The sequence below is a fragment of the Rhipicephalus microplus genome, chromosome 4 (assembly GCF_043290135.1).
Source record: "Rhipicephalus microplus isolate Deutch F79 chromosome 4, USDA_Rmic, whole genome shotgun sequence".
Taxonomy (NCBI): domain Eukaryota; kingdom Metazoa; phylum Arthropoda; class Arachnida; order Ixodida; family Ixodidae; genus Rhipicephalus; species Rhipicephalus microplus.
The window spans coordinates 99635222-99648342 of record NC_134703.1 but is presented as its reverse complement, the minus strand read 5'-3'; the positions used below and the strand labels follow the sequence as shown (position 1 = coordinate 99648342).

Genomic DNA, 13121 nt, shown 5'->3' with positions numbered 1-13121 from the left:
GAAAGCATCTGCTGGGTCCTACGTAGCTTCTAAACGATATAGAGGAAGTACATTGTCACCTGAAGGGACCTTAAACCTAGCATACGAAGTTCCAAACCATTTTGTCGAGCCTACGTCACGAAAATACAAAAAATACATTTTGAATACATTTTGAAGTTTTTACGTCACATAAGGAGATTTAAGCCGAAAATTGAAAAAAAGGGAAACATCAACCTCGACTCTCTCCTCTTATTATGAGCTTATGATATTGAAACATATGGCGTTCAGGTTCTCAAAGTGCACTTTGTTAGTCTAAACCAAGTAATTGATTTTCTTTTGTGTCCCTCTAACTTCATGTGACGAAAGAATTTTAGCAATGTGCAATAACGCTATTCATATAGCTAAATATATATCACTCAGTGACAAGACATAGCGATTACCTAGAAAATAAAGACTACCAAGAACCAAGTGCGAAACATGCCAAGTGATTTCGCATGTTTCTCTCAACGTATAATCCTCTTGGAGTCTCATCTCTCTGGAGTCTGGAACTCAGACGTCTGCCGCTAAATCATAGTCGGCTGACTTAATTCAAGGCTAACGTGGGCGGGCGTCTTGACTGCCTCTGCAAGATTAGGGTTTCCATGTTACAAGAAGCAGTGCCCCACCGAAGCAAGCAATCGCTTACGGGCTTAAGCACTACGAAATTCTCATTTCGTTCAAGGATACAACGTTTACGAAATGTATTGTCCAACCATCACTACGTCTACATGCGCGATTTTGTAACTTAAAAAAGATAACGGCTGGTATTTAAAGAAGCATTAAGAAAAAGCGAAACAGTATCAGTTTAGACTGTCTGAAAGGCCGTTGATAACTATATTGTCATTATTACGAAATGATAGGTCTATATTGAAAAGGCAGAATACGGTAAAGTACAATTTCAATATTTTGTGCTGACATGCTAACTCACTATTACTACAGTCCTTCTTAAACCCTATCATTATCCCGTCTGCAACCACCACCTCCCGACATACACAACACACGCACACGCACAAACACCCATGTACACACAAGCCAACCGTGGTGGTCTGGTGATTACGGTATTAGACTGCTGGCGTGACTTTCATGGGGTCGAATCCTGAATGTGCGACCGCATTTAGATGAAGGGGAAATACTGAAATACTGGTCACCCGCTTAGTTAGACAATGGTGCGTGTTGAAGTACCCCAGATTGATAAAAGTTTTGGCGCTCTCTCCTTTGGCGTCACTCATGATGATATCTTAGTTTTAGAATGGAAACCCCAAAAAGTGTTTTAGAGCCGAAGCATCTTAAAATATCGGCTTGCCGACGTGTCGTGTCGTCGTCACCGCGCTCCGTTCTATATTATGCATATTATGGGTTAAAGATTTGTTGTTACTGTCTGAAAAGTTAGGTTTCGCTTAGCAGCGGCATCAGAATCTCCGACAAAATTTATCGAAAGCTGGATTTTTTATCTAATACAAGACACAAAAAATGTACCCACGTTAAATTCATCTGTTTAAAACACCCCTTCTTGAAACATATTTGCAAAGTGATGGTATGTTAGTTTGACCGGAGGCAAGTAAAACAATAAAAAAGTAAAAATTTTCCTGGGGACAACACTGGCACACACTGTGTAATTCGGCCCTCCACAGGTTACAAGCTGTGGAGTTGAAACAACCTACCTATAACATACAGCTTTCCAACATGAAACGCCACAATTTTTAGTACTCCTAGAGACCATCTTTCTTCTCCTTTGCTGCACAATAATTTAGTGAAATCAAACGTGAACCAGATGCAACTCTGCCTTTCCAACAAAAGCTACCCTTCCGTACTGCCCTGTGTCTAACGAACTTCCAACATCGGTTTTGCAACACAAGTAATCCATCATAGCACTGAAACTAATGTCGAAGAAGCTGCAATGAGAACAGAAGACGGTGTCTAATTGTTCTGCGTCGTACTTCAATAGAGCTGGCGTCTCCGTTAATCACCTTGAGGATTCCCGGGTTAAGCCAATTCAGTTAATGCAGAACACCACTAATCATCTATACGTCGAGAAAGTCATCATCATTCACTCCGTGAATATGCTGTGATTTGTTTTTCTCCGAATCACATCACTGAATTTCTTCCATAATCTCTCTCTCACCAACACCGTGAAAGTAAGTTTTTTTTTTCTCTTTTCAAAGGCTTTCCGGCTTACTCTAGCATTAACTGCCATACCCCCCTCTCGCTCCCTCGAAAGAAAAAAAAACTTTGTGAATATTATTAGCCTCCGAGTGCGTGCCTCTTGAAAAAACTATGCACATTACTTATAGCGAATGTTCATCATAACGTGATGCCTTGTTCATTTGTATGTGAAGATCAAAGTCCCGCAAGAAGATAGTATAAGTTCGTGAGTCAGTGGGTTCTGCGGTTGCTTTCTTTCTTAGCGCGTAAACACCCACTTCATAAGTTGAAAAGCGTTAGGACGACGTTCATATGCAACATCAAAGTTAAGAATAGAGAATTTCCGAATAGCGCACGCAACGTTAGTGGGCGTTGCGGGCGTAGAGTTTGCGCATGGGTGTCATTAGAGTTTTCAAATAGCATTTGTCCCCTACGACGCATGATCTCGAGATCACCGCAAACGGGCTTTGCGGGCGTTGCAGACAGTACAATATTTCGGATTTTCTGCGGGCGGGAAGCGCACGTCAACGGCGGCTCGCTTTATGATGCATGCAAAGTGGCAGCTACAGCTACGAATAGCGTAGGCAAAGCCTTGCACACGCTATTCGAAGGCTGCCTAATAATATCTGAGGTTTTGCGTCCCACAACCATGGTGTGATTCCGAGTGATCCCACAGGGGAGGACTCCGCAAATCTTGGCCATCTGGTGTTCGTTAACCTGCACTGACATAGCACAGAACACGGGCCTCTACCATTTTACCTCAAGCGAGATTCGACCACCACGGCAGAAATTGAACCCGCAATCTTCGGGTGAGCAGCCGAGCGCCAGAATCATTTATCAACTGTGGCGGGTAACATCGTAGTTGGCGCAGCCCGCCGGCAGTGAAGCTGATTCGTATCGTGAACTATTTGCTTAGGAGGTGTGAGTAATATTAAGAAGCTAGTGAATCAACTATTTATTGGCTATTCTTGTTGGCATGCTGCTTCGTTGCACAGAAGAGAGACACGCTTCATGGAGCTATTCCGTTAATACGACTTTCAAGCGATATAACCTTAAAGTGCCCAATGTACGTTACAATGCCCAATGGATCATGAGGTGTTACAGTTAATGTCCGACGATTACAGTAGCCCGAGTTTTCTACGTAAGCACGCGATTATTTTCGGGACGCCTACTATTGCATGTTATAATTAAAAAAAACTGACAGGCAAGAAAAACTAGGGTGCTTGTGCGCTTGTGGTTTTCATGTCATTCTCTGGGTCACAAAATAACGTACAGATGAACTCAAGGAATGTGAGATATATTAATCTGACCGGCTTTCACGTGCTCACAGTATTGCAGATCTCCATAAACTGTGCAATACTTGATAACGACGAAATTCATGCTATTGATGCGTTTAGAGAAATCTATACAGACAGTGGACATAAATAACTTCTCAACAAAACACCTCAACAAAACAAAATATACACAGAAACACAGATATTTGTTACAAAAAGCTATGTATACATATCCACTCTACGTGGTAAGCTAAAACACAAACAAAACGTTATTATGAACTAAGCCTTAATTTGCAATAAGTTTAATGAAGTCATACTCTTTTAATCACTGCTGTACTACAGATGCAAGTTTCATTGTTCACTCTCTGCGTTGTACAAATTTAATGTCATTTATAGCTGCAATCGAAAGCGTAAGAAATAAGTTTGTCATTGTGTAAAGCTTTTTGGGCACTACAAAGATAACTATCTGGAGACCTGAACAGTCTGCAGTTAGAAAGAATCTCTTAGTACCAGTGACGAATTTTTTTTTCTTTATTCTTACGTACAGGCCACCGATGCAAAGACGACAACGGAGCTGTATTACAACGCATGACGTCGGTTTCATAATGATAATATTGATACAACAACATTCGCTGCTTGTCATTTGCCATTCTGCGTTCGGAGAATGGCAAATGGGAGGATGACGCAAAGGTACTTTGCAGCATCAGTGTACTGCCGCTGTAAATAGCATTTCTTGATCTTGCTTCGCAAAGGCCGACGAGGAAGACAAGTACTAACCTGTTTTAAAGTGCAATATACTAAATCACTTAGTGTGCAGGAGCATATTCATACATATTGCAAGTCGTAATGGCTACTACATTTTAAAATAGCTTTTTTTTTGCCTTCCTTTCTCACGTTTCTGAACTTTTGTGTATTGAACTCATTTCTGTCGCTCTAACATTGATGGGTGCTTTACATAGAAAAAAATCAATAAATAAATATATGAATGAATGAATGAATGAATGAATGAATGAAAAAAGTCGAGGTGTGTACAATTTGTAAGGTCGGCATCTCCTTTCAAATGCTCTTAATGCAGTGAAGCACTCTTTCAGTTACACATGATTAATTTGGCAAAACTAGAGGCCCAAACGAAAAAAGACTGAATAAAACGATAAATCTCAGTAATGAAAACGACTGAATAATGAGTCCTTTTTTTACGGCGACAGTATGGCTGTCTGAGACTTCCGGAGTTTTTCTCTTTTTTTTTCGTTCAATAGTATGAGTAAGATTTCATGGACCCTTTACTTATGAAACTGAGCTAGCCCACCACAAACACGCCGCGTCACAGGGTGATGAATGCGTACTGCTACGCACACACTGATAGGCGGCCTTGCATGCAGCGTAGCGCCCTTAAATCACGCTGGCGACCCTCACATGCCAAATTGGCCTGTGTCGCGCCCGCACGCGGCGCAGTAGCTGTGACCAGAGAGACGATACAAGCGACAACGGGAGTTCAGCCAGGCGAGAAGACCCACTAGTATTGATTAGTCTTTTTTTTTCAAGCGTGCCCGCGCCACCGAGACAGAGAAAGGGTTAGCGCGCCATTAGGATGCCCGGAACGGATGCCTTCCTGTTGGGTCCGGGAAAAATCCTTGCGAAATAACCCGTTGGAGCAGGCATCCTCAAAGCCAGAGCATGGCACGCTCATTCGTTGCGGGGGTGGTCTTCGGTGAACGGGAGAAAACCATGACACGTGCGGGAAAATGATGGCGGAGAGTTTTTAACGAGTGCGCGCTATATACTCTGAACTATAAGTGTGTTCTGTTCAGTGGTTCGTCACTTTTTAATGGTTTCCCTTCTGTGGAGTCCTCTCGCGGAATGCCGGGAAAAAGGGGGGCTTTCGCAATGACCCCGCCGACTAGCGACAGTGGCCATTCTCACACGTTTGAATTCTCAAGGCGTCAGACTGTTGCGAACATTTGAGTCCCCAATTAGAAGCGACGAGGAGAGTTTCCTTGCAACCTTTTTTTGTGAACTGCCAGTTAGATGCGATCAAGAATTGAATCAACCGAAGGTTCTGGTGTCGCAAAAAAAAAAATACATGAACAGCCTTTTGGCGTGATATTGCTTTCGTGTGGGCTTCCAGGTTTGAAACTTATTCACGCGATGCTCCATGAAAGTGGTGTCATCAGACTGTGGTTCTAACTGAGGAAGGGTTCAGAGTTCCGCTTCATTTCGAAAAACAAAAAGAACCTAAAAGCCTTTCTCGCGGATATCAAACGCATGTCAGGAAACTACCGGCTTTTATCTTCATGCAAAATAGAATTATTGTTTTGTTTTTCGAAGCAAATGAGACTGGTTCCCAGTAACACTCTCTACAATTTGCTGTTGTTGTGCGGCACTTCCTTCGGAATACGTTTCTGCCATATCTTCTTTCTCAAGCGTGTTGCTAGTTTTCTCATTAAGTATAAAACACAATATAGACATTGTCAATACATTCTTTTTCTGGTAGTTACTCTGACCGGCCAAATAGATCCGTTATACACAGCTTTTTGTACATTGCGACGTGTAACGTAGTCTGTCGGGAAATCAATAACACTGGTTTTGGAGTAAGTGGGTTCTTTGAGCTGATGTGTGAATTCGCTTCAGTTTTTCGTTTCTCTTTGTACGTTATTTTACGAACACTTCGCTCATAATATTTACCACTGAATATTACACTTCAAGCTGCATTATTCGAGTTGATTTGCATTATGTTCAGAACCAACCAGTATATAAGGTGAAAAAATAAAACGGAGAAATAGCGAGAGTTTTGTAGATGCATGGGGAGAGAACTGCCGGTAATGTAGCTCTTCGTTAATCTGCAATCACTTCACGAAGTAATTATGTCATCGTCATTGCGTTTTTCACATCACCGATCACGTTACAAATATTTCACGTTACACCTTGTGGCGCAGATACTAACGACGCTAATGGAACGCAATACAAATAAAAAGCAGTGTAGGCTGTCAATATGGATTACCCATCAGAAACACTTCAGGAAACCTCATGCGATGTTACACTATATGTGTTGTATTATTAAATTACTCAGGGCAGACAGCAATACTCAAATCGCGGAGCTATAAAAAGTGCATTGCCGAGGGAATGCGCGCGGTTAGTAATTTGGCGGGAAACTTCATTAGCTCTGGCATTAAGTGCAGGAGCGTCACAGTAATGACTTCAGCCCCTCACTTTTTACCTTCAGCGCTTGCACGGAGCACTTTCTCTTAATAATTCACAAAATGATGATTATGGACATCACGCTCAGCTGAGGGAGGCAAGCTGCAGTCAATTACTGTCGCATATGCTAATTTCTGTGGACACCGCTTGTATTTTTTTTTGTTTTTTTTCTGTCCTTTTATTCGCCGCGAGAGAATCCGTATATCTCACTGCACATTACGGCTCCTTTAAATTTCCCGTATGCTAATCGTTCGGTTACCGCTGTGTCAAGTTGACCATGCGGGCATTAACGCAAAATACATTACGAAGATGTACTGCGCACTTAACGAGGTGATTGGATACACTTGTGAAATTATTGCTTCGCTTCCTGCTAGAAGGAAAAAAAAACCTCTTTTTAACCTGAATACCTGCACGCATGAATACATTCACGTTATGTTAGGAGAAAAAAATAAATTGTCCAGTACGTCAACAGTTCGGATAAGAAAGATTCGCTCAATGATGACGGCTATCAAAGATAAATCGCATCAATGACGCATAACAAAGGATTTACTATAGTCAGCGGATGTTGTGTTGATAAATCAAGAGTCTGAGTTCATGCCTAATTATACGCGGTGGAGTTATTATTAACAGCATTGTTGGTTACACGGAAAGCAATATACAACGTAACATTTCATGTATCAATGAAAAGACACTTCACTTACTACCTTACCGGCCGAAGTGATGGTCTTTCAACCGTCAACTGTGCACTACACGCGAATCGCACGAACAGTAGCGTTTCTCCTTTTCCGTCACTCGAAGGAATAATATATCAGTGTTCACACAGCTGGACATCGGAAGACCCGTGCTTATAACTTTACCTGTCGGCCTGCGAGGCTTCACTGGGAAGCATATTTGCTAAGGTTGTCTTACCCTGCACTTTCATGTGCCACTCCTAACTTCTACAAAGCTCTCGTAGTATTAACACACCGTGACAGCCAACCAACTTCTCGAAACTCTCATTACAGCCGTTTACTCAAATCTGGAAAACATATTAACGCAAGATCAAAGCACGGACACGGACAAGAACAAAACAATGACACAGAGTTCATCTCGGCTTCTACGTCTTCACCAAATATATTTTTCAGCTTGCGCTGGTCTTTCCTAAATACACTTATCGACACACAAAACACTTGTCTATCATTCGTATTGACGCAATTACGCCTATTTGAAGAACCTAGTAGGATTGCACGTCGGCGTAGAGTTGATATCCTCTCACTCGCCGAAGCACTTCCGCGTACAATTAGTTGGACCCGATGGTGATCGTGTGCCGCCTTTCTCATCGCTGTAACGACAGCTGCACGCGCTGTCCAAAACGTGCGCGTACACGGACCATCGCGTGTGCGAGGCGTCATCACTCACCGGTCGCTGTGTCGTTAGCGGGTGCCGCAGACGGTGCAGCGAGCACTGCCAGCGAGTCCGGTTGGCTTGCACGTAGCATAAGCAGCAAGAGCATGAAAAGCGGCGGTGCCGTCATCACGGTAGGCAGCGTCATTGTGGTCTTTGCTCTGTTCCTACACTCTCCCTACTTCGCACGACAAAGCAAAAGGCGTCGGTCCTCCTCCTATTCTGCCTACTTTTTCGAACAGCCCGGGACGCACCGGAGCGCTGCTGGCAGCGAGTCCTAACTCCGCCCTGTGACGGGACCCATGCCGAGGCCGAGGCCGCGCACCAATGCGACACACGGCGACCGAAGAGCCCCCAGCTCCGGAGCTTACCCTCCCTAGGTCAGCCGCTTCACTGCAAGGCCCCGCGCCCCTCTGTAGTTGCCGCATTCACCGCTAGGCGCGAACCACGTGCATGCCGAACAGTGCTGCCCTCTTTCCCGCGCTCATGACACCACGTGATCTTGCTCACGGCCGCATGGATCGGCGCTAGCGGTGGTGCCTTGCTTTGTCGTAATTTTATTCTTTATCTATCTTCTTCGCTTCGCTTATGCAGGTGCAATCGTTGAGCGGCGTGGTGCAACCACCATAACAGAAAAAAAAAGTGCGAGCCGCTACGTTGAAGCGTGGCGCCATCCCAGGAGAGTTGGCCAAACATTTTTGCCCCGCATCTGACTATATCGCAGTGCGGAAGCGAAAGATAAGCAAGCCACTGATCTCTTGCGGTGCTTCATGCGTCGTGGCACGGGCTGCGAAAGTAGGTTGGCAATGGCGGCAGTGTGATGGTGATGTACTAGAAGAGCTTGTACTGTGAAAAAGATAGGTATGCTGTTGTCTTGTCATTGTGCAAATATAACGAGTTGAACCGCAAACTATCGTACCCTTTGCATATGAGAATGCGGACAGCCATCAGTATGCACGTGCATTAAAGATCATGTAAAATTTTAGTAAACATTTAGTAACACACGACCAAATTTTAGTAAACCCACGAGTGTCTTTTTTATGTGACTCTGTCATCGCACACACTCTACAGGTGGACATCATAAAATGTTTTCATGAAATTCAAATAGTTTACTATGCATTAAACATTCCGCAAGGCTCAGCTTCTCAGGAATCACTGGCATGTCTTTGATAGCGCCTTGAGGATGAGAAACTGCCACGAAAGAAAAATTGAAGGACCCTTATGTTTTGTCTGAACGCACCAGCAATATTTTGCTCCTAGTGTGTTTTTCAACCACTTAGGGCTTACTTTTATTGTATGTTGTTACTGGAGAAGTTTAAATTGTCGATTACTACAATATTATCGCTAAAGATCCAAGTGGTTTGTGTCAGTGAAGCTTTCGCATGTGAATTCCGGTACCTTAGTGACTATGACGTCATCATGGCCCGTTTGTCATGAAGGGTTGTCTAGGAACCACACCTCGATGGGAAAGTGAAGTGCGAGTACCACTGTGGTGTAGACACATCAAGCATGAGCGAAGAGTCTTGGACAATGAAAATTAATCCTGAGTTTCGAGCAAAGGTGTGCCTGGTATCAAACCGCTCTTCCATTCAGAGAAGTCACAAGTTTAATATAAAGCAAAGGAGTAAAGCGAAAAAAAGCCAATGTATATTGCTGAACGAACTCAGGAACTGGAATTCCTTACCTGTTTGGTCATGCGCAATATAAAGAAACCTACTTTTACCGAACGAGAAAGATTGAAAATTGACAAATTAGTTTCGATACAGGCCCTAGCAATAGCTTTGATTGGGTTTCTACTATTCACTGAGAAAGCGCAGTGGTATTGAAGAGGGGCGGCGATGAGTGTAGGCGCACTGCTAGTTTGACATTTAGGTTTTACCTCCCTACGCACAAGCTGAGCATCGTTTTAGAATATTGCCGCGAAGCGCATTGCGGATAGTGTTGCGCATGCCGATACCGCCGGCACGCGGCCTTATCGTGGTCCAGGATGCACCGCGATTCATCTGCGAAGATTGTGGCCCGCACGTCGAACATTCCTTGCAATCCAGTGGGACATTCTGTTCCCCGACGGCCGTCGAACACGCTGTTCGCCATCCGCTAAGCCGATGTGTCTACTTTCCTTTAGTGGGCGCAAGTCCGCCAAATAAACGGATCTCCTTCTATTTCTATGAGCCTCCTGGTCTCCTGTCTTCGGGCTAACCTCACTCTTACGTGACAATATCATCCACGCATCTACAAAAAGTGTATTGTGATGAGTGGACGAAGCTGTGGGTATTGTATGGGTGAGTAACCATACGTTTCCCAATCATTGCCCCGTATAATGTAAATCAAGTGGAAAATTAACGTAAAGAGTTGACGAGAAAGGTTCGCTTTAAGGTCCATAAAGTCTCCGTTGAATACGCCGACTAGTATGAATAGTTTGTGGTTTTAGCTGTTTTATATTGCTTTCACAATTGTGGTTCTTGTTCTATGTAAATGCTTTTTCTCTCACACACACACACACACATTTTTAGGCTATAGCAATGGTTTTCTATATACCCTGACTGCGGACAATCACAGTCGACGACAAGGCTAGGTCCGAAGGTCCGCGATGTGAACGTTGAAGTTCCCAACTAGAATAAAGGTTTGTTCTTCTAGGTTTCATCATCTTCAGTATGGCTGATATTAGTCAATTGATAAACTTTGTGTTTGTGTGTCTCACGCGTCTCCCCGTGACCACGGAAGTGGACGGGCAAGCCCCAGTTCTAAGGTGCTTTGCCACTAAACTTTTATCAGGCGAAATACTCTCCATGGCAATTTTTCGCAACGAAGTTGTAAAACACGTACGCACGCATGCACACACACATGCGCGCGCGCGCGCTACCGAGCGAGCGACGTCAGCGCCACTCGTGCCTACACCCAATACTCGTAAGTAGACGTAAATGTTATCAAACATTTCTATGACATTATTTGAACTCAGAACTTCGAGTACTGACACTCGGTGCTCAATTTTCACACTAAGCCATAATTCATGCACCCTCCAGTGCCATAGAACAACTTTGGCTCTGTACACAGCATGCACATCTTTCTCCAAAATTCATAAAGAATCTTCTGGAAGTCATCGCAGTTGGATTTCACGATCTTGATCGACAGTAGTTGGTTTCAACTTTTTTTTCTATCATAACACAAATGTTGTACCGTGTAAAAGTAAAATGAAAACAAAAAGGAGTACACAACGTAACTATAGTAACTATATATTTTTTAATAGAAGAAATCAACAATGTCCACAATTTCGCACAGCAGGGCATGCCCGCATTATGTCTGATCCATCTTGGGCATGTACTCCCAGTTTGCCACAGAGCGCTCTCGCATGAGCGAGGGACTGTGGGAGTGGTGGTAGAGCCAGACGCCGAGAAACACCATGGCAACGGTGAACACGGCAGTCAGCGTGAACCGGATGACAGCGTGTACCTTGTGCATGCCGTCGCCCGACAGGAACCTCCGCAAGCAGCCGAAGCCCCAGGGAACGTAGCCCGGCCTGCACACGTTCATTCCATTCCGAGACTCACCGCCGAGGCAGCGAAAGTCGTAGCCAAAGTCAGAACCCAAGGTGAAAACGAAAAAAAAAAAAGATGGATGAGCAGGGGTGCAGTTGCATAGCAAGTCTTGCGAATAACAAAGCACAATGAGAATGCAACAATACGTAGACCCGAACCAACGTTTTTTTTTTCTTCTCTGGTACAGCTTGCAGAACCACTGTGAGCAAAAAAAAAATTGAGAAAACGTTAGAGTAGGAAAATTAGAAGATGCCTCGGAGTCACGGTTGCCACGAAATGCCCTCCAGGCCTCTGGTCTGCGGTCCCCGACCGCCGTGGCGACTTCATCAAGCGGAGGCGCTATTTTTTGTTTCAGGTTTTCTACATATCCAGATGCGTCTGATTACTTTTTTGAACTACAAATACAATTTCGAGAGTCAGCGTGAGCAAGATTGTTATTTTGTCCAGTTGTTTCTAAAGTTCCAAGTATTCATGCCTTTTTTATACATATGACATTTCATTTAAAATATTTTGGATATGCCACTCTAAAGATTACAAAATACTTATTTAAGATGCTCCCCAATTTCACAGTAAGTGGGTTTCTTCTTACGCATATTACATGGTACATTGGAATCTCGTTAACAAGTTTTTTCGCGGGAACCACGAAATAAAGCATCCTATACAAAATCCACTTGAAAAGAGTTTAGAAAAAAAAAGGAGGAAGACGTGCCTACCCAATTTTTGACCCAACTTTCTGAAACAATGCTCAAGTAACCGCTGAATTTGCGCGGCACTTTTTCTTTTCAACTTGCTTCAAATACACTTGTGTGCTAGTTGGTGGATCATTACGGCGTCCAACAGAGCACACTGAGTGAAAAGACGAACACGACAGTGAAAGTACAAATCAATCGCTGAACATCGACTCATGTTTCTTAGTTCAGCGTTTTGTTTAATCCGTTTGTTTCTATCTTCTTTTCAACGTCGCTGCGTAAATTCTTCTGAAAAGCAAAGTTTTTTTTTTTTGCTCAGCTCTGCACTGGCGAAAAATACGCAAAGTGTATACTAATATTTCACTGCGTCGCTTGCTGTTGGTAGCGATATTTTGGTTACGAAACCGACGCTGCTATACGGACTCAGCGGCTCTGTGACATGCATATTGTGACTTGTCAAAACACAGTTTGAGAAAGTATATTGATGAATAAACGTGTGATTTTTAGTTATATAGGTCAAGATCCACTTTTACGGTCGTATTACCCTATTTTTGTTAAAGTATGATCGCTATAAACAGGTGAAAATACATTATTTCTAAAGGACGTTCACCTAAAAGACACATTTGGCGGGGAAAAATTATATGGAATGGAACCAACAAGGTTTCACGAGCATTCATTTTAAATTTACTTCTTAACCACACTAAAAGTTAATACACAATAATTCATTTAAGGTTGCAACTGCTTTCGTATCTATAAGCAAGCCTATTTTACATTTACCACTGAAATCTGTGGTGGTGTGTATCGACAGTGTAAACACTTCCAGAGTTTTTCCCGCATATTTCATCATTTTGGTAGGTGATGGAATAATCGCTCCCAGAGGAACG

The 13121-nt window shown here is 43.4% G+C and overlaps 2 protein-coding genes across 4 annotated transcripts in view; both read right to left on the bottom strand.

Moving 5' to 3' along the window:
• Nucleotides 1–8385, bottom strand: part of LOC119172799 (uncharacterized) — a 233367-nt gene extending 224982 nt beyond the window's left edge. Inside the window, exon 1 of the mRNA XM_075893337.1 lies at nt 8028–8385. Coding sequence (XP_075749452.1) covers nt 8028–8160 — 133 coding nt within the window. The 5' untranslated portion in view covers nt 8161–8385. The remainder of the gene's footprint in view (nt 1–8027) is intronic.
• Nucleotides 8386–11233: 2848 nt separating this feature from the next.
• Nucleotides 11234–13121, bottom strand: part of LOC119171432 (uncharacterized) — a 250167-nt gene continuing 248279 nt past the window's right edge. For all 3 annotated transcript variants that reach the window (XM_075893332.1, XM_075893333.1, XM_075893334.1), the window contains one exon: nt 11234–11529. In XM_075893332.1, the coding sequence (XP_075749447.1) occupies nt 11307–11529 (223 nt within the window). In that variant the 3' untranslated portion in view covers nt 11234–11306. The remainder of the gene's footprint in view (nt 11530–13121) is intronic.